The sequence below is a fragment of the Ovis canadensis genome, chromosome 5 (assembly GCF_042477335.2).
Source record: "Ovis canadensis isolate MfBH-ARS-UI-01 breed Bighorn chromosome 5, ARS-UI_OviCan_v2, whole genome shotgun sequence".
NCBI classification, from domain to species: domain Eukaryota; kingdom Metazoa; phylum Chordata; class Mammalia; order Artiodactyla; family Bovidae; genus Ovis; species Ovis canadensis.
Genome location: NC_091249.1, coordinates 59,730,913 through 59,756,325, shown reverse-complemented (window position 1 = coordinate 59,756,325; position 25,413 = coordinate 59,730,913). Strand labels below are relative to the sequence as shown.

At 49.7% G+C, this 25,413-nt stretch overlaps 1 protein-coding gene and 1 non-coding gene across 2 annotated transcripts; one reads left to right on the top strand and one right to left on the bottom strand.

Moving 5' to 3' along the window:
* Positions 1-2,908: 2,908 nt before the first annotated feature.
* CXCL14 (C-X-C motif chemokine ligand 14) lies at positions 2,909-10,601 on the top strand. Its single transcript, XM_069589791.1, has 4 exons — positions 2,909-3,359; positions 3,534-3,639; positions 7,225-7,338; positions 10,288-10,601. Exons 1-4 carry the CDS (start codon positions 3,296-3,298, stop codon positions 10,301-10,303), a joined length of 300 nt encoding a protein of 99 aa, XP_069445892.1. The 5' UTR covers positions 2,909-3,295; the 3' UTR covers positions 10,304-10,601.
* A 7,368-nt stretch (positions 10,602-17,969) lies between these two features.
* TRNAA-AGC (transfer RNA alanine (anticodon AGC)) lies at positions 17,970-18,041 on the bottom strand. The gene has a single exon. It is a non-coding gene; the product is annotated as a tRNA-Ala (tRNA).
* Between the last annotated feature and the right edge of the window lie 7,372 nt (positions 18,042-25,413).

Here is a 25,413-nt window from a genome sequence, read left to right as displayed (position 1 = left end):
TTTTGCAAACCAAAAATGAGCACACACATACTAAGGCTTAAACCTGGGGACAAAACACTGGAATGTCTGACCTCTGGTCTGGTCCAGAAAGTTGGAAAAATGTGGTCCCTCTTTTTAGGGTCAACTACTTCCTCCAAACAGCACAGTGCCCATGGTCCCTAGTGTTGTTAAATCCCACTTAATTAATCAGCATATTCTTGAAATAAATATGATAAAAATAATTTTGTTAAATATATATATTTCAGATGCTCTGCAAAAGTCATGTATTAAAGAAATTCCCTTTGGAGAATAAAAAAGTACTATATTTTTGGAGGGCAATTTGCATTAAAAGCCTTAAAATGGGCATGCCTCAAGGCCTAGTGATTATATTTCTGAGATATGATTCAAGTTTTAAAGGGCTATGGCAAAACTGAGCTACAAGTATATTTGTTGTACAGCTCTGCTTATAAAAGTATATCATTCGAAATAACCCAAATGTCCAGCAGAGAACAAATAATTAAAATAGTTATGGTGCACCCATACAATGGGACATACTGCACCCAAAATACTAATAATCATAGCACTTATTGAGCACTTAGTCTGTGCAAAAGACCACCTTAAAAGCTTTACATGCATCATCTCATTCAATTCTCATCAAGCTATAGGTACCCTTATCATTCCCATCCCACAGATGAGAGAATCAGTACCTAAAAGGGTTAGGTTACAAGTCAAGGTCCACAGCTAGTAGCTAGGACTCACACCCAGGAAGTCTGACTCCAGACACCAAGCTCTTAGCCATTATACTATATGGCCTCAAACAATACCATTAAAAGAGATATTGTAGAAGCAAGACCAGTCACATGGCACAATGCTGATGATGTAATGATAGGTACAACAAGCCGGTTATTATATAGGACAGGCGAGCTGATCCCACTGATGCACATGCATGGTAAGCAAAACAGAAGGGTCTGCAAAGATAACACTGCAGCATCTTGGTGCTGATTGCTGAGTGGATGGAATTACGTGTGCATTTTTTATGTTTTCTTAGGCTTGTGTTTTCTGATTTTTCCGTAACGAACATGCTAATTTTGTATTATTTAAATTTTTAAAAAATTAACAGAAATGACAAAAATCACTCCCTTGCACTTATCCTCTGCATGAACCCAAGTGCCCATCTGTTGGCCTTGCTTTAAGTATAGAGACCACTGCTTGCATAGGATTCAGGACATGGCCTGAAGCCCATTCACAGGCTCTGCTGGCTCTTCAAGGCTCAGCTTCCCCACCAGGCAGCCAAGGCTCTCTCGGGAGGAAGAGACGGCAGAGACTCTTCCCACCCTACCCTTCAGCAGCCTGCTCATCCCATCCCCCCAGGATCCTCTCTGGCACTTGAGCCCCCAGGGAGCCGCTGAACTGACAGCACAGAGCTGTGAGAGCTGCCAGAGCCTGGCAGCTTCTGCCCTGGCTCCAGCTCTGGTCTGGAAGCCAAGTCCAAGGACCCTCGGAGTCTGAGACACTCTGTCTTCTGTTGCTGGGTCTTTCAAGGAAATGCTTCACCAAGTGAAGGGCACACAGGCCTGAAGGAAGCCAAATGGCCCAGGGACAGGGGCCCCAGGTCTGCAGCCACACTACCAGGGCCCCCCCTGGCCTCACCTGCTTCCTGGCTATGTGATCTTAGGAAAGTCATTTATTCTCTCTGAGTGGGTACTCAGTTGCTTCAGTCGTGTCCAACTCTTTGTGACCCCACAGACCATAGCCCACCAGGCTCCTCTGTCCATGGGATTCTCCAGGCAAGAATACTGGAGTGGGTTGTCATGCCCTTCTCCAGGGAATCTTTTCAACTCAGGGACTGAAACTTCATATCTTATATCTTCTGAATTGGCAGGTGGGTTCTTTACCACTAGCGCCACCTGGGAAGCTCTTCTCTCTGAGCCTGTTCCAATAATACCCATCAAGTAAAGAAATTAAAATACCAACTTGGAAAGAAACTTGTAAAAAAATGGAATTTTATGTGTGTATACATATATATACACACACATAGACACACATCAACACGACTGAAGTGACTTACAGCACAGCACATACACACACATATACACATGTATACACACTCATATATACTATATATAAGTAAACATAATATATCATAGACATACATAAAATAATGATGCCAGTAGGTAACATTTCCTGGGCACTAACTGCTGGTCAGGTACTCAAACACTTTCCAGCTCTGATCTTATGGAATTCTCACAGCTGCACTGTGACTCCTCCCACCCTATAGACGATAAGTCACCACTGGTAAGTCATGGAGCTGGAATTTCTGTCATCATGCCTGGGTCCACACCACACCATACCTCCTGGCCCAACGTCCACAGCATGGACTTCATCCAGATGGCCATCGTTGTCATGCCTCCCTGCCCAGCCACCACCTAAGTTTTGAGAATGATGTGACAGTAGGGCCTGTGATGGCCTGTGGGACCACATACTTTTGGAAGCCTTCCTTTCAGAGTAACCAAGCGTCTCACACACGTTCTTTGAGCCAGCTCCAGGATTACAGGACACGGCTGCGCTGCTGTACATCCTTCCAGTGACCACTCTCCAAACCTGGCCTGTGCTCTGGCCACGAGGGCTGCTGGCCCAACAGAGACAGCTCACGCCCTAGAGTCAGGCCTGCTGGCACTCACACCTGGCACCTGCCCCAAATCCCTTTCAGGTCTCCTCAGAAAATCTGGGCCTCGGGCCTGGGTCTCCCCGCGCGGCTCACCACAGCAGGCCAGAGGGAACCTTGTGAATCAGAAAAGCCGTGCCCTTAAGCAGCCTCTCTCCACCGTCAAGTGGCGCCGGGCACTGGCTCTGTGTGCCTGCCAGACCCTGGGTGTGCAAGTGTGTGGAGAGAGAGTGTGACAGCGAGAGGGTAGCAGATGTGAGCTTTGGAGAAGCGAGTGCGCGCGTGGCTCCGGGTGTGCGCTGCTGCGATCGCGGTCCGGGGCGGGCGGCGGGCGGGGAAGGTCTCCTCCCCCCGCCGCGTTGAGAAATCTCAGTGAGTCACCGAGTGCTTCTGCATATTAATGAGCTCGCTCTCAGCGAGGGCAGGAGCGGATTTAAAAGAGGACTGGGCGGGCGGAGGGAGGCTGTGGAGAGAGCCCAGAGCCGAGCGCACAGCGCAGCGCGCTGCCACAGCCCCGAAGCTCCCACCGACGGGCGCAGCGGGAGTGAGCGGAGCCGGGAGGCGCGCTCCGGACAGAAAGAGCCGAGCACGGCGTACGGACGCGCGGGCGCCCTCCCCGAAAACCTGCTCGCGCCGCGCCTCTCGGCCAGCATGAGGCTCCTGACCGCCGCGCTGCTCCTGCTGCTCCTGGCGCTGTGCGCCGCGCGCGTGGACGGTGAGTGCCTGGGAGGTCCCTGGGAGCCAGCCCGGCCCGTCCTGGGGAACCCCCAGCGCCAAATGCTAATCGTCCCGGGATCCCGGAGGGTCTGGGCGGGCATCTAGGGTGGTCAGAGTTGCGACGGAGACCCCGCGCGCAACTGAGCATCCCCCGCGCGCTCTCTCTTTTCAGGGTCCAAATGCAAGTGCTCCCGAAAGGGACCCAAGATTCGCTACAGCGACGTGAAGAAGCTGGAAATGAAGCCAAAGTACCCGCACTGCGAGGAGAAGATGGTTATGTGAGTTCTCGCTCTTCGCCGTGAGCCTGCGCGCGCTGCTCTTAAACCCGGTGCTGGGGCACAACTTGGGGCTGGGTCAGCCTAACAAACCTTTCTCTCAGCCTTTGTCAAGGCCTTGGCGAGCCTTTGCAATTGCCCAGCGAGTCCTTAGGACGCTGGCACGGCAGTCTGGAAGAGTTTGAAAAAAGGTCACAGTGCTGTCTTCCGGAAACAGCCTCTCCCCTGAGTTCACCCTTGCTAGGTTTCCGACGGATAGCCTAGGTGTGGCACAGCCCACCTTTCTAGGGCAACCCAGGGTTGAATGGTTTCCCTGTGCCAACCAGACTGAAGTCACTCAAAATACACCCAGAACTATTAAACTTGAACCCAAACTGTGAGGCGTGCTGCCTTCCTGTTACTGGGGAGATTAAAACAAACATTGTCTGAAGTCCTAGGAACCTCCTTTCAGGGCCTTTTTCTGGATGGAGGACTACCGCCATCTGGTTTTTGGCTTCCAGCGATTCCTCAGTCTTCCAACACCAGCTGGACTTCTGCGGGTTCCTGTGGAAAGGGCTCTGCTGGGGTTAACATGCCATGAGGCTGAAGCGCTGCTTGGTGGGGATGCAGAGAATATTTTAAAAAGTGGGGCAGAGCAAGAGAACACTGAGTTTCCTTGCTCCTCTGCCTTCCCAATTAACCACTTGATGCCAGCACCACTGTTTCCCCATCAATACGCTCTTGGCCAGAAGGGAGCCCTTGGCAAACCCGCTACCAAATATCTGCCACGGACCATTGGCCCCTCTTCCCCTCCCCCAGAAACAGGACACACTTTATTCTCAGTCTGGGCAAGTGCCTTCCATTCACTGGCCCTGCTGGCCCAAAGGCCTCCATGCAGTGTCTGCATGGCAGCTCCCACTCACCCCCCGGCCCCCTCCCACTGCCACCTGGGGGCTGCACAGTGGGGCTGAAGTTAGGGGAGTTCAGAAAATACTGGGCCTGAGCTGAATCCCTCTGCCTTCTTTCCTGGGTACCTAAAGTGACTCCTGTCCCCACCCCTTACCTCCAGAAAAACTACCAGTAAAGAGTAGGGGGCTGGAGGCCACACAGTTGAGGGAAGAGCTACAAGCCCCTTGGGGTTTTCAGCTCTCTCAGGCTGAAAATGACAGGGACATAGCAAGTTAACTCTGCATTCCTCTCAGTGCTGAAGGATGCCCCACACACCAAGCTGAGCTACTGAGTCCTCACAGGAGAAATGGAAAGGGATATGAGATGTAGTGATATCTCCAAAGGACAGAACCCGCTGTCAGCAGGCCTGCTCTTTCTCGCGGCTACACTCTTCAGAATAGAAAGGAACCTGGCACCCAGGCGAGTGTGTAAGGAGGCTCTATGTGGCCTTGTGGAGACCCCGACACACAGCGGCCCTCTCTAGACCTCCACCTCACACCCAGGACCCAACCCCGGCCCCTGAAGAGCTGGAGGTCTTCTCCCTTCTTAAGCTCCTAGAGCTCTTCAGACTGCACGAGGGACCAGCGCTTTTGGCCAAAGCAGGTTTTTAGCCCCAAAGCTGAACTAAAGGAAGTTTTCCAGCTCATCCTGTGTCACTTAGACATCTCTAATGAGGTTCAGGGTACAGCCTGCTTTGCAAGTGGGAGTCCTTGCACTCAGAAGGATCCAGGAGAGTGAAGATTCTAGAAAGGGCAATGTGTTTCACATACCCCCTGAGCTCTTGCTGAAACCCTCAGTATCCCAGAACTGCTAAAGACAGGGACACAGGGCCCAGAATTTCTGCATAATTGCTGGGGGCAGAAATCTTCACCCCACAACTAAGTTTCCAAGTCCCCATGTTATGGCTGAGCATTTGAGCTACATGGGGTCCTCCCCTGCTGCCCCGATCTTCAGGATGTGGGATCCTCAGCCTGCACACTGACCTAACTGAGGAGGGGGGTTTTATCTGGCTTGGCCACAGCCTTTTATTCCAAGTGCAAAAGCCACATTGTAGGCAGAGAGCAACACACAGGCTAAATTCCTGTGGAACGACCAAGTACTATGGGGAAGGGAACTGGACTCCACTCCACAGCAGTCCCCCATGCTTGAGATCTGGCACGAGGGACCAGGCAGTCCCAGGTCTCATAGAGAGGGCTGGCGAAGGCAGAACCCAGCCACCCGGCATTAGCACAAGACCTGACCCTGCCCTGGGAGGCTGAGGCCATGGTGAGGGCCCTGGAAACTCAGAGCACAGAGAAGGGAAGAGAACAGGCTGCCCATAAATACTCTGTCCCCACTGAGGTATCACAATTCGATTTCCTCTCCCGGTCAACTGACAGACCCAGATTTCATGGCAACCTGATCCTTTCTAGAACCTGGCCCGGGCACCCTGACACTTCAGTTAGGAACCCACGGGTGCTAGCGGACCTCACTCCCTCCCTTCCCACTCCTTCCACCCCACCCTCCAACCAGCTCTCTCTGCCCCGTCAGCCTGCACCCCAGCACCCAGCCCACCAGCATGCCTCCCTCCTGCGTGCAGCCTCCCAGGGAGCGGCATCCTCACCTCTTGCCTTCCCCCTCCCATGTTCACCAGCCGAGCCCTCACTCTTGAACACCATCCTTCCTCCCCTACCCGAACTCCTGCCACCCTGGCCCAGTCCTGGCTGGGAAGGACACGGCAGGTCTGGGCAGCAGCCTCTCCTGCCCTCCCCCGCTCCCAGCCTGGACCTCACGAGGCTTCTCCTTGGCCATCCTGTCTTCCACGACAATTGCTAATAACAGGAACTGTTCGTTGTGCTAGGCAATTTGCATGGATTGTGTCTTTAACCATCTCAATAACCCTAAGAGGTAGGTCCTATCATTATACCCATCTTATGGATGAGCAAACTGGGTTCAAAGAGGCTCCCACAGATAGATCTGGAATGCAAACCCAGGCTCTACACTCTGTACAAAGCCACCTGCTTCTCTACCGTGTGGCTAGATCTCCAATGGTGTTGGGACACTGGTGGATAGAGGCCTGAAGGGTGGTCTTATTTTCCTGCCCAAGGGTGAGATAAGTGGGACTTAACACTCAGGAGTCAGGATGGGCTTCAAGGCCAACAAGACTCAGCTTCAAGTTCAACAAATGCCCAGCCCCAGAACAATCTGCAGAGGATCCAAGGAACTAGGGTTTAGAAGATCAGACAGAGACCACAGCACATTCAAGCCCAGCCATGGAGTACTTCAAATCCGGAACGGGGTCTTGGCACGTGTACCATGCTGGCATTAGCTCTTTCCACCTCTCCATCCCAGGTTTGGAGGAGCTGGAAGAGTCCCCTGACATTTGTTCCCTAAGGGAGGCATGAGTGCTGTGAGGGGTGGGGAGGGACTCTCCCAGACTCTAGGGGCTCCAGGAGAAAAAGTGAAAGACCATCACTCTGTACAAGGCTAGACCTGAATGTGGAGTCAGAGATTAAGGGGACAACCAGAAACTTTCATGAAAGAGCCAGGGAGTGCGCATATGGGTAGGGTTCTTTGAAAGGAGGGAGGAGGCCACAGTCTCTCAGTGCCCCGATTGGGAGCCACACGGAGGGGCTGTCATTCAGGCTTCTCAATCCTCCACCCCACCTTCCTCCATTTCAGCATCACCACCAAGAGCATGTCCAGGTACCGGGGTCAGGAGCACTGCCTGCATCCCAAGCTGCAGAGCACCAAGCGGTTCATCAAATGGTACAATGCCTGGAATGAGAAGCGCAGGTATGGCCACCGCCCCTCACCTTCCTTCCCACAATCCTACCAAAGCCAGATCCTCGACTCCCTCGAGGTCATCTAGCCCTTCTAAGGCATGAACGCCCACCACAGTCGTCACAGTAGGCAGATACCCAGACGCTGCTTACGTACTTCCAGGGACAAGGAACTCACCACTTAGTGCTATACTCACTGCTCTCTTGGACAGCTGTAAGCATCCAAAAAGTTCTTTGGTGAACTAAAGTTTGTCTCATTCTATTGTGATATGTGATAGTCTTAATTCCTCTCCTTATTTAAGTAACTTAAGTTTTCTGACCCCTAGTTTCCCCCTGTCAAATGGCTGGATGAGCACCTGGCGTGGATCTCTCGGTGATTTGTGTGGTTTGGTGAAACACAATTGCTTAAGGTTCATTAACTCTAAAACTGGCTACAACCACAAGATGATGAGGATAACTCCTTGCCAACCACACCGTCTTCCCTCAAGGTGCCCCATGCCCCTCTGCTGCCCAGAAACCTGATAAACTCCTTCTGCGGCAGGTGCAGGGAGGGACCTTGGGCTTGACCCTTTAGAATCAGAGCCACTCTTACCCTAGGGGGCAGCAACGGCCAGATGACCAGAGCCTTAGAACAGATGTCTGCCCTCTCCGGGCTGTTTCCCCATTTTCAGAAAAGAGCTTTCAGAGTCAAATCTTCCTGGCTCTGATCTCCTCGGGTCCCATGTCTGGCCACAAAGGGCAGACAAGTTGCCGGCTCCCCTGTGCTTTCTAAAGGTTAGCCTGTCCTGGAGCAGACCTACCTCTCACACGCTCAGAGCCTGTTTACACTGTGTTTGCAGAGCATGATTAGGGAAGCGTGCACACACATGTACACATGTGCATGCGCACACACACACACAGGTCAGTTCCTCAGGAGCTGGTGCCTGCACCTCATCCCACAGGAGAGCTCAATTGGGGTGGGGAGTGGCTCGCCTGGGGGCACAAGTCAGGAAGCCAGGTCTCCTGGTGTCACCTTCCCCTCCTACAGCGGTGCCAGCCCCACCGTCCCACCCCACTTCCACCTACCAGCAGGCCCTGCCCTTCCAGCCTAAGCTCTGCCCATGACCAGCTCACCCATAGCTGACGCTTGGGCCCATCCCCAGTACCTGGGCCTTTTGTGTTGCTCCAAAACTGCCTCATCTGCAGTTGCTTGAAATAGAAAGTGATGAGAGTGAGAGATTATTTTCTATAAAATCTGATGAGAATGAAGCCCTCTTTCTGGTCAGGGCAGGCAGCTCACATGACACACGCAGGACATGTCCTGTCCAGTCCCGTCCAGTCACCCTCTGGGCCCTGCGTCATCAAAAGTAGAATGAGGCTAGTGCAGGGCCAGTTCACAGAAGTGCTGGCAAGTCTTCGTCAGGTTGCTGGGAGATTCAGGCTTTTGTGCACTTTGTCCCCTAGCCCTCCACCTGGGGCCACAGCTTTGAGGAAAGAGGGGCAGGTCTGGCCCATGCAGCCCTGCTCTTTTTGTTCCTGCAGATTCCATGGATGAGAGCACAAGGGCACCTCTGCTCCCAGACCTCCCATCACTTTCTTACAAAATGAGCTCATCCCTCCTTCCTAGCTTCCCATGGGGCACTAATGGTAAAGAACCTGCCCACCAGTGCAGGAGACACAAGAGACATAGGTACAGTCCCTGGGTCGGGAAGATCCCCTGGAAGAGGGCATGGCAACCCACTCCAGTATTCTTGCCTGGAGAATCCCATGGACAGAGGAGTCTGGTGAGCTACAGTCCATGAGATCACAAAGAGTCAGACACAGCTGAAGCGACTTAGCACCACATGCCCTCCTTCCTAGAATGTTGAGGTGTCCTGGAAAAGGATGTGGGCATTTCCTTGTCCTCCTCACCTCCCCTTCCTCTATAAAGGTTGAAAATGTCTCCTTGGAGACAAAGGAACTTTTTTTTTTTTCTTGGCCACACCGCACTGCATGTGCAATCTTAGTTCCCCCATCAGGGATCATACCTGCATCCCTTGCATTGGAATGCAGAATCTTAACCACTGGACTGCCAGGGGAGTTCCAATAAAGGAACTATCTTGAAGTCATCTTTGCAGAGAGAGAGAGAATGCTGAACCTTGCAGAGATGCAGGGGAAGGCAGCAGCCAACCCAGGCTATGGGCAAGACTAGACAACTCCCAGAAGCTCAGAGCCCAGAGCCTTCACTGCCACCAGAAGCAGAAGCATCAGGCATTTGATTTCAGTGCATAATTACTCAGAAATCAGAGCCAAGGCAGAGGGGGCGGTGGACTCTCTGAATGTGACATGTGGCCCCACAGCAGGCAGCCATGAGGCAGGAGGAAAGGAATTTAAGGACCTAAACAGAGCTGGCTGGGGAGGTGAGGGGGAAAGGCAGCTTGGGAGTGTTCGTAGGCCTGATAACTGCTAGAGGAAGTGACCAGGCGCCCTGGCCTCGGTGACAGCTGCAGCCCCACTAACCATCCTTGGGTCTGAGGCACTGCCTTCTAGAACTGGGATTTTTTTTTTTTTCTGGAGGACACGTATTATTGGACAAAACACAAAGATACAAGCCTAAATGGAGGGAGGGGATGCCTCTGTCCCCTCCCCTCCACATCCACACTGGAGACAGATGCCATTCCCACCACTGACATTCAGTGTGCATCGGGCTGACCTTGAGTCTCCTGTGCCTGGTCTCCTCATACACCAGGATGGTTTGCTTCCTAGAGCTTTGAGGATAAAAAGAAACTGCAGAGGTGGAGGCTGTTTAGAAAGGTCAAAGCCGGGTTCAGGGGAGCTTTTGTGACCATGTGAGGGCCTCCTCTGTGATGTCCCTGCTTCTCCCCGGCTCCTGCGGTCCTGGGAGAGGCACTCCCCAGGCTAGGTGCAGAGCAGCTCGGACACCAGCCTGTGTGTTACCTGCCTCATGCCCTGAGCCACTGACATGGGTGTTTTTTCTTCCCAGGGTCTACGAAGAATAGGGTGAAAAATCCCTGACGGGAAAACTCCACACCAGTTGGGAAACAAGCAAAGGACTTTGCAGATTCAAAAAACAAACCCTTTCTTTCTCACAGGCATAAGACACAAATTAAATATTGTTACAAAGCACTTTTTACCGAGGGTCAGTTTTTACATTTTATAGCTGTGTGCAAAAGGCTTCCAGATGTGAGATCCTTCTCTTGTGCTCCAGATTTCATCACAAGCCGCTTTTTACTGAAAAGTGGGGAAACTCATGCCTTTCCTTTGTATTAAAAAAAAAAAAAGGCTTTTTTTTTTTTTTTATTTGTCCAGACATCATTGTACATCTGAGCTTTATAAGCGCCTGGGAGGAACAGGGAACTTGGTTGAGACATTTCATAACAGCATCACTCCCTTCCTAGTGCAGGAAGCTTCTGCTCAGAAGTCCTGGCGCCTCGGCACAGGGGCCACGAGCTCTCCTGGGCTCACAGCCGGTCACAGCCTTGGGGGGGCTCAGCAGTGGCCCCAATCACAGGGCAAGCCAGAGCGGATTTCTCTGCATCTGCTCGTTGATGAACTCAAGTTCGGCTGTCAGAGAAATATGCTTCATCCCTGTGGTTAATTTTTACACATCCTTGGAAATATTTCCAAGATCCTCGGATGGTGAAGCAGATAGATGGTCCTTAAGGAAGCGGCTGGGTCTTCTCTCTGACATGAGCATTTGTGAAAAATTCACCGCTTCAGTCTTTAATGCTTTGAAAGCCCCTGAAGTTACTGACACTGTCAGTGAAAATCTTAGGGGAAAACTTGAATCTATACAAATACACGCACAATGTACAACTACAGACACACATGCTGTTGGCGGGCGAGAGCCTTCAAAGCCTGCTTCTTTCCCTCTCGACAGTGGAATATGCAGTGCTAAAGCAATCTCTCTGTGATTCCCGACGTAACCCTTCAGTGTTAAGCAGTGCAGGCTTCTTCTGGTGCAGTCCTCTTTAAGATGACCACATGCCCTTCCCTTTGTAAATATACTCTTAGGAAGGCCAGCCCTGCATGGGCCCCTTCATTATATGCCGCATTGCTCTATGGTGTCATATGCTACGTAAATGTCAGGAACCATTAGCATTGCATGCAGGTTTGATATTCTTTCTAAGACAAAAAGAAAAGTAATAAAATATATTTGAAATGTACCAAAATTCTAGAGTACTGACTTTTTTTTCTATTTAATTAAGGCAGGATGACACTCAAATGTTTACTACATCCTGAATAAACAGGGAGAAAGGTACTGGGAAGGAAAACTGGTGTTTCCCAGATACCAGTCAGCACTGTCACTGCTATGGAATGTCCTGAAGACAGAAACCCAGGTCTCAAAGCTGTTGATTCTTCCCTGCCTGACTCCCACACCTGGGCCAGGTTCATCAGAACAGAACTGTAGGGTCAATTTAATGTTCCCACTTAAGGAAGGGGACAGAAAGGGGACCAGTTAGGAGCCCTGTGGCCCAGGGCCCCAGGATTCTAGTGGGACTCAGGCAAAGGCAAGAAGTGCCCACCTGGAGGTTCCAGGGCTCCGGGACCAGGCTGTGTGGTAGCCACAGCCAGCACGATGCTGGGGGTGCCTCTCTGCTCTGGCAGGATGGAGATGATGTGTACACACACCTCATGGCACTTCTGGAAACTGAAGGAGGCAATCCAGGGGAAGCGCTCAGGATGCCAGGGCACGGTGAACACTTACTCAGTAAACGAGAGCTCCTTTAACATCCACAAGACCAGGCCACTTTGTGTTCTGCACAAACTGTCCACAGCCCCACACCTCACGTATCCCAGTCAGCCAGGCCCTGAAACAGGCCCCTCTGTGCCTACCTGGACCCCCACTCTCCACAGGACTGCCCAAGGGAACACGCCTGGCTCTGCAGTTTCTGTCTGCCTCACCAGGAGCCAGGCACCCATGTCTCTCCACCTCTGAGGATGGCTTCCTGGCTCTGCCAGGACGCACAGCAAGGACCCTGCCCGAGCACCTCCTCAGCAGGGCGCTTCTGCCTCCTTTCTGTCATCTCCTGGCACTACCAAGTCCCACCAAGTGTGAGCCTGACAAAACTAAGGCCCAGAGAAGTTACAGAAGCTGCCCAGGGTCACCGCTCACACCACTGCAATGGCTGGCAGTCTCTTTGCTGAGAAGCGGGACAGGGTGGGCCAAGGCCACGCTGGGCAGGGTGACCGTGAATGCCTGGTGTGGTCCTGCTTCCCCTTCCTAATGCGGAAAGAAGGGAGGCTAGACAGGGAAGCCGAGGCACCAACAGGCAGAACAGGGGGGCCGCAGTGTGGGGGTGGGACAGAGGCCAGGCCTCTCTCCCCCAGGAGCTCTGAGACCTGCCTGACCCCAGATCAGCACACTGTGCTGGGGTGGGGCCTCACCAGGACAGGAACCCCACAAGAAACTTGACTGCAGGGTCCTCCCTGGCCTCTCCCAAATCCCACCCTTCCCAAGCCCAGCCCTGCCAATGCAAAGGCCTCTCCACCTGACGGCATGACGGCCGGGGATGTAGGATTCTCGGTACCAATCCCTGAGCTGCTAATTTTGCCCTCCACTCACTCTAGACATGCTACACTCATCTCCCCACCCGAGTTCAGGGTTCTACTTTATCCCAGCATCTCCTCCTCCAGCCCTGCCGGCCCATGAGTCCTGTCCCTTCTCTGACCTCACAAGTCACTGACTGGCTTCTTAATAACAGTAACAATGTCCCCCAACAGCAGGTCAAGCACTAGCCCAGGCATTTGCCCTGCTGCTCATTCTCCATCCTCCCAGCAGCGCTGTGTCGAAGGTGTACAGACAGGGGACACAATTTGCATGAGAAACACAGATAGTAAGAGTGAGGAGAGCTGGACCTCAAGCCCCAGGGTGTCAGCAGAAGGAGCGGGGGTCTTATGGGCGCACATCTCATCCCCTGCAGGGACTGTGTGCCCCTGCAGAACAGAGGCTGGGGATGCTTCATGGATGATCTGGACCCTGTCCTCCAACAGACAGGTACCAGGTGGATCACTAAGAACGGGCTCTCAGTTCCAAACTTTGCCAAACATCAACAGGGCCCCGCAGTGCCGGAACTGTGCTTGGCTCCAGGGAAAACACACTTTTCCCTGCTTACAGAACTGCTTCTCATTGTTTCTCTTCTCTGAGCTTCCCAGCAGCCTTATGAGCATCCACCCACTGCATTCCAGAAAGGAGGGTAACTCTAGTGTGGCAAAGCAAAGCCAGGCTGCCTTCTAAGCGGCTCTCCTGGGCCTCCCTGGGGAGGTGTGAACACACTCTTCTGCCCACAGGCAGACCAGGCCCCATGCAGGCCCCACCTCCAGAGCCACACTGCTTCCTCACACATGGGCATACTTCAGGACCCAAACACCAGGTCCCGGACTCCACACTCTTCCCACAGGCAGGTCCTGAGCAGGTATGCAGTGCTGCCCAGACCTGACACCAGGACGACCGCATCCTCGGAGAGCTCCAGCCCAGCTCTGCTGCTCATCTCTACCCAGCCACACCTCCCTCATGGAGCTTTTCCTGATCATCTTGGACCTGCAGCCAGAACCAGCTACACAACTGGGGTCGGGACCAGCTACACAGCTGCAAGCCTGGTACAAAGTAAGATGCAAGGCCCTCTGTTCAAATTTTAAGAATTTCAAGATGGCAACAGCAGAGCACGAAGCCCCAGCACAGGGCTCTGTGCAGCTCTCACACTGCAAGCCGATGGCACCTGCCTTACCACTTGGGTATCAACTTTAACACCTGTCTGGATGGCCCACTTGGGTCCTGAGTTACTATAGGACTTTTCCTATAATTTAATGCCTTTATTTGAACTTGAACAGCTAACATAATATAGTCTTAGACGCCAGGGACTATGTCTTACACCTCTTTGTAAAAATCTCCCAGAACCTATGATAGCTCTTAGGACGTACTCAAACACCAGGAATTAATCTTAGTTTTAGGGAGTCCCCTGAGAATGCGCATTCTGCACTCACTCACTGAGACACCACTGCAAGCAAAGCCCTGTGCTGAGCACTGAGGGGAGCCAAGGCTTGGTGAGGTGCTGTCCACCACCCTCAAGGGCAGAGTGCCTCATTCATGAGCCAGCCACTGCTCCATCACGAGGTATTTGCTATGTGTCGCCAACTGCTGGATGCTGGGGACAACCCCTCTAGAAACAACAGGTCCACAGTGGAAACAAAGAAGCTGCTGAAATTTCCTGTCAGTCTAACACTAAGCCAGATGGCTGAACAGCAGGCTCTGGGGACACCCCAAAGAGGTGTCCCACCCTGTCTCAGAGAGGGGGCCCCCTCCTACCAAGACCTATCAATCTGGAGCGGGCTCCTGGCAGATAGTAAGTTGTTCTCAGGCAATGGCAGGAAGTCCTGATTGCATCCTGTCCCTGACGTGGCCCATGACTCCTGTGTCCATGTGCGATGAGACAGGCCAGCAGAAACAGAGCTCTGGGGCCAGAAGTGGAGATGTGAGGGAATTCACAGGGGCCTCAGGAACACCAGCCATGCCCCAGTTGAACGTCCAGGAAAACCAGGCATAGCTCCAACCTCCGCTTCCAGCTCCTCTGTCTCCCTTCCTCTCCCTCTTCTTCACCTCCTGTCTGGTCTGCCAGGGAACCATGGCTGGGACTTCCCTAACCTCACTGGCAAGGAAGCCCACCACAGCTTTTCTGCTCACTCTCCCACACGAAGAAGACACTATACTGCTTTTAGAGCCCTCCCCTGTGCTCCTGTTTTTGAAAAGTTGAATAGATAATCTTGGAAGTCATTCAGTTCAGTTCAGTTCAGTTGCTCAGTCATGTCCAACTCTTTGCGACGTCATGAGTCGCAGCACGCCAGGCCTCCCTGTCCATCACCAACTCCCGGAGTTTATCCAAATTCATGTCCATTGAGTCGGTGATGCCATCCAGCCATCTCATCCTCTGTCATCCCCTTCTCCTCCTGCCCCCAGTCCCTCCCAGCATCAGAGTCTTTTCCAATGAGTCAACTCTTCACATGAGATGGCCAAAGTACTGGAGTTTCAGCTTCAGCATCATTCCTTCCAAAGAACACCCATGACTGGTCTCCTTTAGGATGGACTGGTTGGATCTCCTTGCAGTCCAAGGGACTCTCAAGAGTCTTCTCCAACACCACAGTTCAAAAGCATCAATTCTTCGGTGCTCAGCTTTCTTCACAGTCCAACTCTCACATCCATACATGATCACTGGAAAAACCTCAGCCTTGACTAGACGGACCTTTGTTGGCAAAGTAATGTCTCTGCTTTTTAATATGCTATCTAGGTTGGTCATAACTTTCCTTCCAAGGAGTAAGCGTCTTTTAATTTCATGGCTGCAATCACCATCTGCAGTGATTTTGGAGCCCAAAAAAATAGTCTGTCACTGTTTCCACTGTTTCCCCATCTATTTCCCATGAAGTGATGGGACCAGATGCTGTGATCTCAGTTTTCTGAATGTTGAGCTTTAAGCCAACTTTTTCACTCTCCTCTTTTACTTTCATCAAGAGGCTTTTTAGTTCCTCTTCACTTTCTGTCATAAGGGTGGTGTCTTCTGCATATCTGAGGTTATTGATATTTCTCCCAGCAATCTTGATTCCAGCTTGTGCTTAAGGAAGCAATAAAACCTAAAGCAATTTTTTTTACTCTTAAGGGACTTCCCCACTGGTCTCAGTGGTTAAGACTACACACAATGGAGGGGGGCTGGGTTCCATCCCTGGTCAGGGAACTAGATCCCGCATGCTGCAACTAAGAGCTGGTGCAGCCAAATTAACAAATAAAAACAAATATTGATAATAATGTGTTAAGGTAACATCTCCTAGCTTCCTCCATACCAGGCCATGACAATTCATGCCACCAGAGGGCAGCATAGAGCCAGTGAGCCTCAGCCAAGGTCCCTCCAAGTTTCCTGGGGGCTGTGTAAGACAGTGGGATAGTCCGTCCTTACTCTGAACCAGACCCTGCACTGAGACCCTTGCAGCCTTATCCCATGCAATCCTGGTAACCACCACAGCAGCGGGGAGGGGAGTCGGTCCTTTAGCTCCGCTTTACAGATGAGGAAACTGAGGCTTACCAAGGTGAATACATATTGCCCATATTCACAAAGCTAGTAGACAGTACACAGAGAATTTAAACCCTTGTGTCGGGAATAGGCTTCTGCCCCAAGAGGACACGCTTTCTTAGAGCTCCTGCCGACCTCAGCCCATGAGACTATACTGTGCCCTCCCCCAGGCCTCACCTACTGTTTACTAAGTAGAGATCAATCATCCACTGAACTTGGGCCACGTGGCCAAGCAGCTCAGCCCCACGTGCTTTCAGTGTGTCTCACTTTGTCTTTCAGAAACAGAATACTACAGCCACATGCTCCTCTAGGGCTTCTCCCACTCATCCGATAAAGCAAAGTGAGCCCCACAGCTGCGGAGTCGCTGCTCTGCCCCACCTCTGATAGACATAAATTCAGTCTAAGTAGAAGCAGTCACATTTTTCCCACCACCACCAGGCGGCACAGCAGTAAACAATCCACCTGCCAATGCAGGAGACACAGGAGACTCCGGTTCCATCCCTGGGTTAGGAATATCCCCTGGAGGAGGAAATGACAATCCACTCCCATATTCTTGCCCGGGAAATTCCATGGACAGAGGGGTCACAAAGAGTCCATGGGGTCGCAAAGAGTCAGACACGACAGAAGATGCATGTACCAAATACGTGGAATAAGCAAAATGACTATGATATCAAATTCAACTCAATGTTTTGGTCAGAAACAAGTTGAAACCATCAAGATGTTGACTTAAAAAATTAATTCAGAGCTGGATTTAAAATAATCAGCCTGTTTCACAACGAAGAGAGCTGATATTCTGGGAACAGTAGTAGGATGTCTAATTAGATGCAGATGAGACACTCGTCTAATATTCAAGGATACTCCCCCAGGAGCAAAAGGGAAGGTGAAGCAACAGGCTCTTTCTTTCAACCCATTGTGTCTTTGAAAGCAGCCCTCACACAGGAATCATTTCTACATTACAAAGGCTTTTGTCTACTGGCCCAAAAAGACAGATAGGAGTTAAGTATTTGCATTAGTAAAGCCAAAAAGTATTATAAACCAAGAAAATTATGACATAAAGAACATCCCTCAATTCCTTTACAGCTAAGATACCAACCTGGCTGATTCCCATACTCTGCAGGGCAATAGAGTTTAATAAAAATAATAATAAGAGCATGGAAGGGAACCCTCTTCATAATTATACTGGGACGACTATCCTAGACCTGGATTATCTCAGGAAACCAGGACATAGGGTCATCCTGCCTAGGAGTGTTCAAACCAAGATTTAACCATGCTCAAGACCACTTGCTAATATTTGAGTGCTTTTTCAACAAACTCTGTGTTACACAGTCCACTCTACAGATGAAGAGTTTCAGGCAAAGAGAAACTGAGTAACTTGGCCAGAGTCACAGAGTGGCCAAGTAGTCTTACGCTCAGTCATGTCCGACTCTTTGCGTTCCCATGGACTGTAGCCCACCAGGTTCCTCTGTCTGTGGGGACTCTCCAGGCAAGAATACTGGAGTGGGTTGCCATGCCCTCTTCCAGGGGATCTTCCTGACCCAGGGATCAAACCCAGGTCTTCCGCATTGCAAGTGGATTCTTTACCATCTTAGCCACCAGGGAAGCCTGAAGATGGTGGTACCGGAGATTGAACCCAGGGTCTCATGCATGCTAAGCCTGTGCTCTACCACTGAGCTATACCCCCAGGTCTAGGCAAGTGGTCTTGAGCACGGTTAAATCTTGGTTTGGACACCGCTAGGTAGGATGACCCTATGTCCTGGTTTCCTGAGATAATCCAGGTCTAGGACAGTCGTCCCAGCATAATTATGAAGAGGGTTCCCTTCCATGCTCTTAAAAGAGTTCTAGTGTGGTTGATAAATTATATGATCAGCCCACTTTCAGGGCCTAGTGGGAGAGTACATAGGGTGTGGGATTGTGCAATGTCTAAGAAATTATTTCTCTCCTTGGATAACCTGAGCGAGTATGGGCCTTTGGGAAGTAATAGTGACCCTTAAACCCCACACAGCACTTTACAGAATCTTCCTGGGCCATCTTCTGCTTCCCTGTTCCACCCTGGCCTCTCTCTTTTGCCAGACAAAGATTAGAATGGCTGCCCATAGATTGTTTACTGGGGGAGTCCCATCTGTTGAATAAAGACCCAAATCAAAATCCTTGTCCCCCTCTCTGTGTGTCTGTCCACATGGTAGTCCCCAGACAATGAGAGTATCAGATTCTGGTTTCAGGAGAACAAAAGTCAGATAAGCAGCTGTATTTCCCAGAGGACTGAGGAATATCTTTCCTTGACAATTAGGTTGGCATGTCCTGTAAGGGAGGGATTAGCTACTTCAGAGAAGTAGTAACGGGATATGGGCCTTTGACATCTTATTCCCTCAGTGAGCCTGGGGAGGGCTGATGCGTATCAGGAAGCTTGGGGAAAACTGTGCAGTCCCAAAGGTGCAACTCCTTTCCCTCAAGGCAGTCCCAAACAACACATGACCCCTTTGAATGTTAGCCGTGGGCAAGTCTGAAGTATTTTCCTACCATAAGGCTATTGACTCACTCCCTTCCCTGAACCTGGGAGGAGCTGGGGTGGAAGAGAGGACAGAATCCCAAGACACAGGCCATGCTGGAGCCGCAGGCTCACCGAGCCACCTGGAGCCTAGGCAGCTCTGGGGTGGGGGCCAAAGAGGAAGGGTCACCCAGGCACTTCAGATTTACTGACTGTTGTCCTCTCCATGTTCAGTCCTTGGGCTGGCTTCCTGTTCTGAGGTTTCAGGATATGACCTGCTGCCACTCTATCTGAGCTGACTCACCTCAGATGCTAAGAGATTTACTGTACTTCCCTCCAAATGTACTGAAAGTGTCCCTCATCGGATAGATACACAGAAGACACCCAGGCCCCAGCCCAGTGTCTATCCCCCATGTCTGCAGAGCTGAGAATGCAGGTTTCTCTCCTGCAACCATGAGCAACCTCTCCTGCAACCATGAGCAAGTTACTTTATTTCTCCCAACCCCTTAATTTCTCCCAGTCTCAACTTTACAGGGTTACTGTGAGCACTGAATGAGATGAATGTCTCAACACAGAAAGTAAGCAGTCGCTACATGGTAGTTATTTATTATTATCATCCTGGCTTTAAAATGTCCAAGGGAAAACTGTAGTTTTCCACCCTATGTGGACCTACTTGGATTAACATCACATCTATTAGACATAACAAGGGCAAACTTGGGGCATATATCTATCCAGGGAACCTGAACATTCTGAGAATTTGATCAAATTTCCATACCTCAGTTTCATTACTTGTAAAATACAAATAATAGCAGTGCTTAATCTCAAAGTTATTTTTAACTAGATGAGATTATTCAAATAGAATATGTAAAATTTCATGTGACACATACCAAGCAAATAAATGATAGCTAATAATAATAAAAATTTCATGTTACAAGAACATATTTAACGATCCAAAGACTCTTAAATTCCAGAAGGAAAACACCTTAGAATCTAGTCCTACCTGGTATCCAAATTTCTTTGAACTTGTGAATTTTTTAACTGCTTTTGGACATGGGGGCTTCCCTGGTAGTTCAGTGGTAAAGAATCTGCAATGCAGGAGACCCGGGTTCAATCACTGGGTTGGGAAGATCCCCTGGATAAGGGAATGCCAACCCACTCCAGTATTCTTGCCTGGAGAATTCCATGGACAGAGGAGCCTGCTATAGTCCATGGGTCACAAAGAGTCAGACATGACCAAGCAACTTATCACTTTGGACACTGGGTGCCCTTGAAAAGTTGATGAATACTCTATTTCTTTTTCCCTCAAAGAATTGCACAACCTTGCAAACAACTTCAGAAGATTCTTGTATTCCTCTGAAGTTATCCTTATGGTGTCTTGGACCCTGTATAAATCCTGCCTTAGGTCATCCCAGATAGGGCCTCCAGAGGCTGCTTGAATGTTTTTACTAACAGGAGCCTCACAACTCATAAAGCAGCTCACATGTTGGAAAAGTCCGAGTCAGCTAAAAAGTTTTAAAGTTCACCCTTAAATCAGAAACCTAAATGAGGCTTCCTAAGGTCCCCCTGTGGAGCAACACCGAGGAAGCACAATACCTTTTCCAGGTGCCAACGCTTGACGTTTTGGGAAGGCGGTGACACATGGGACCCTCTCCAGGCTAATGCTGCCTGTCCACTCAGTCATTCTAGGCGATGGCTTCTGGGCCCTTAGCCATCCAGGACACCCCCACTCCCCAAACCACCTCCTACACAGAGGTGGCTCATTTCCTTTGTCAGGACATCAGATTTCTATTAAGCCCTGTTAACTGTGCTAGTGACCCCATCACATCCATTAAACAGGCATTTAAATGGTCCCCAAGGCCTCTTCATACAAGAGCAGAGTGTCAGGCCACACAGGCCCGCATTCCATGCTTGGGTTTGGGCAACTGATCTTTTGAACCCAAGCCCACCACTCTACATCTGTCCCAATTAATTATTAAGTCTTACCAATTTCTTCCCTAGCACTCCAAACCTTCAAGCAGAGTCTGGCTCACATTCTATCACCCAGTATGTTCATTCTGCCTCTTGGCTTCGACATATACAAGATAAGAAAATCAATGAGACCTGCATATCTTTCTGTCTGAAGCTCGGGACGAGGTGCCTTACACACGTTCTCGCGCACTCTTCACACCAACTCTATGAGATAGGCATCAACGTCTATACATCCCTACTTTACACACAAGAAAAGTCTGATAGAGACTCCATCACCTGCCTAGCATCATCCACTTACCAACTAGCCAACCCAGGCCTGTCTGGCCACTCTATTGCGCTACACCCTCAGCATGTCCACACTGAATGGTGTTTTTCTACATATGTCCATCTCCCCAACTGGGCTGTGGGATCTCTGACAATAGTGAATAGGTTTTGTCTCTGAATTCCCAGCCCCCAGCAAGTGCCTGGCACAGAGCAGGTATTTTATGACTAGTGGGGGAAGGAAAACAAGGGAAGGGGTCACTGTGGTCACTGGGGGCTAGTGTGTGAGAAAACGCCTCTTAGAGTGGAGCCCTGAAGTTCAGGTCCTTCTTTTAGAGCCTCTATTCTACCCTGCGGGCCACCAGGTTATAAGGTCTGTCCATACAACCAGAAAGTTCTGGGTCCCTAGCCCACAGGACCATGCTGGCCCTAAGACTGTAACATTCACTCACCCAAGTTATGGGGAAGCAGATGGGAAGCAGCAGCCCTGTGTCCTCCCACACCCTTGTCCACCCTTGTGCCCGGCAGTGGGCACCTCCAGCGTGCCCCCCATTCTCCATCGCACAGCTGGCCTCTTCAAGGCAGCAGGCTGCGCACTGGGAGGGAGAAGTTTCAGGAAGCCTCTGGTTTGAGATCTCTCACTACTCTTGAGAGGACAGCCAAATTCCTGACCGACTCAGACATTTTCATAAAACATTCTTAAGCGAACTCAGAATTTTGTACTGAGGAGTCTGGCTAAAGAGGAGAAGCTTAACGGAAAATAGCCAACCACCACCACCGGAGCCAAGCTGCCATCTAGGTTTTGAGCCCATTCCATCCACAGGTCCATCCGCACTGTACCACTTTCCCCACTCCCTCAGGGTATATAGCCCCCACTAGGCTTGTTGCTTTTTTTACCAACTGCAAGGCCTCAGTTTTTCTGAAACCCATCAAGCAGGAGTTCCACTGAACATATCTCTGCAGGTTCATTTCAGTCCTTCAGCCATGTCCGACTCTTTGTGACCCCATGGACTGCAGCACAGTCAGGCTTCCCTGTCCATCACCAGTTCCCAGAGCTTGCACCAACTCTCTGCTGGTTAAGAGATCTAAAGACCCAGGGAAGGCGTTCTGGGCCCAGCTGCCGCCTGAAGGTGAAAGATCGAAAGTGCCATCTGGTGGTTACTTCACAACTTGCATGCTGTTTACCTTAGCACTTCCTCAGTAACAGTATCTCACTCTTGAAGCCCCTTCCCTAACCTGTAAAGCCTGAGGGGTTGCATATTATGAAACCCACCCTCACCTAAACGGGTAAAATGATGAGAAGTCAATAAAGAAATATTTACTTTTAAAAGTGCATCCACTTTGGGCTTCCCAGATGACTCAGAGGTAAAGAATCCGCCTGCCAATGCAGGAGACTCAGGTTTGATCTCTGGCTCAGGAAGATTCCCTGGAGGAGGAAACAGCAACCCACTTCAGTATGCTGTCTGGGATAACCGCATAGACAGAGGAGCCTGGCGGGCTACAGTCCATGGGGTCTCAGAGAGTCTACGGGACTGAGCACTAATGCATAGGCATACCCTCACCTTACCCCAGGAGTCCACGAGCACATTGATTGGCTGAGACATAAACACATGACCTAGGAAAGCCAATCAGGGACTTCACAAGATTTGCTGGGTGGAAAATGGAGAAAGGCTTCTCTTCTCTTTGATCACAAGTCAAAAGGGTGTGATTTCTCAGGACTAGAGTTCATCTCTGGGATCCTCTAAAAGAAAATGTGTCCAGAAGCACAGCCAACACACAGAAGGATTTAAAGCAGAGAAATGGAAGGACAAAACTATGGCCACGTGGGTTAGTCCCTGGATCCAACTTTGCCTAAAGTACCAGCCCTTCTTTCCTAATTACAAGAGCCAGCTTATTGTGGTTTTGCTTAATCTAGAGTCAAATCTCTGTCACGTTTATGAAGGGACATAACACACTAATAAAGGCAGAAAGGGGGAAAAAAACCCCAAAGTCTAGTTGCATAAAATAGATAATGGCTACATTAATTTTTATAAGCAGTAAGTCTTTTAAAAACAAATAACTATGCATAATAACTCTACTGAATAAAAAACTGAAATAATTACATATAATAAAAAATTTAAAGCCATGGATTTTCAACCTAGCTAAAATGAGAAGTTAAATGGAAGCAAGACATCCATCAAAAGGATCAAAAAGAATTGCTTAAGATAATATACATTTTCTGGGTATTTTGTATTGTTAAATTTCTCTTTGTAGCCTATGTGGCCAAATGGAAACATCCTCTGTAAATGCTGAATAAGCCCTGTAAACCAATAATCTCATTCCTAGGATTCTGTCTTAAGAGAAGAATTCCATTCAAGGGAATCAATACTTGCATGGAGATGTTCACTACAACTTTATTTACTATAGGTGAAAATAAAGAACTAAAAATGAAAGCAAACTCAAAAGGTTAGGATACAATTGAGAATGCTATGGTACATTGATTTTACTAAATACGTGCAGTTAGGCAAGCTATTCATATGTTGACTACAGAAACATTTACTCAAACATTCGCTGAAGACCAACAATAATTTATTCAATTCTTATTATGGCCTATGCATTAGACATGTTTGTTTGTCACTGTTGTTTAGTTGTTAAGTCGTGTCTGACTCTTTGCAAACCCATGGACTGTAATCTGCCAGGCTCCTCTGTCCATGGGATTCCCCAGGCAAGAATACTGGAGTGGGTTGCCAGTATTCTCTGGGGGATCTTCCCGATCCAGGGATCAAACTCAAGTCTTCTGCTTGGCAGGCAGATTCTTTACCACTGCACCACCTGGGAAGTCCTATACATACTTCATATGATTTAATCCTAAAACAATTTAAACTGTTAGGAACTGTTTTGCAAACTCTTTTAAAGGTGAGCAATCTAAGACGTGGCTTCCCCTGAGACTCTGTGGTAAAGAATCTCCCTGCCAACGCAGGAGACTTGAGTTCAGTCCCTGGGTCAGAAGATCCTCTGGAGAAGGAAATGGCAAACCCACTCCAGTATTCTTGCCTGGAAATCCCATGGACAGAGGAACCTGACGGGCTACAAACTGGGGGGTTGCAAAGAGTCAGATGTGACCAAACGTACACACATTCCAGTCAGGGACATGGGCCCTTATCCCTGTGGGTACCAGGAAGATAAATAGGAGACATCATGGACAGCTATTCAGTCAGGGTACCAGGAAGATAAACAGGAGACATCATGGACACCTATTCAGTCAGGGTACCAGGAAGATAAACAGGAGACATCATGGACACCTATTCAGTCAGGGTACCAGGAAGATAAACAGGAGACATCATGGACACCTATTCAGTCAAAGCAGAAGATAGAGAGCTGGGAATGGTCTGGGGGGCTTTGAAAGTCAGACAGAGAGTACCTGTGCCATAAAACACAGAATCGGGAGAATAACAGTACTCTATAAATGGCTACCATTCAGAGGGAGAGGGAGAGGGTGGGATGAGTTGGGAGAATGGCATTCTAACATGTATACTATCATGTAAGAATTGAATCGCCAGTCTGTCTGACGCAGGATACAGCATGCTTGGGGCTGGTGCATGGGGATGACCCAGAGAGATGTTATGGGGAGGGAGGTGGGAGGGGGGTTCATGTTTGGGAACGCATGTAAGAATTAAAGATTTTAAAATTTGAAAAATAAAAAACTAAAACTAAAAATAAAAATAAAAAATAAATGGCTACCATTATTACATCCTTCAGTTCAATTCAGCTCAGTCGCTCAGTTGTGTCGAACTCTTTTCGATCACATGGACTGCAGCACACCAGGCCTCCCTGTCCATCACCAACTCCCTGAGTTCACTAAAACTCATGTCCACTGAGTTGCTGATGTCATCCAACCATCTCATCCTCTATCCTCCCTTTCTCCTCCTGCCTTCAATCTTTCCCAGCATCAAGGTCTTTTCAAATGAGTCAGTTCTTCACATCAGGTGGCCAAAGTATTGGAGTTTCAGCTTCAGCAGCAGTTCTTCCAGTGAATATTCAGGACTGATTTCCTTTAGGATGGACTGGTTGGATCTCCTTGCAGTCCAAGGGACTCTCAAGAGTCTTCTCCAACACCACAGTTCAAAAGCATCAATTCTTCAGTGCTCAGCTTTCTTTACAGTCCAACTCTTACATCCATACATGACTACTGGAAAAACCATAGTTTTGACTAGACCAAACCTTTGTTGGCAAAGTAATGTCTCTGCTTTTTAATATGCTGTCTAGGTTGGTCATAACTTTTCTTCCGAGGTGGAAGCATCTTTTAATTTCATGGCTGCAGTCACCATCTACAGTGATTTTGAAGTCAAAGAAAATAAAG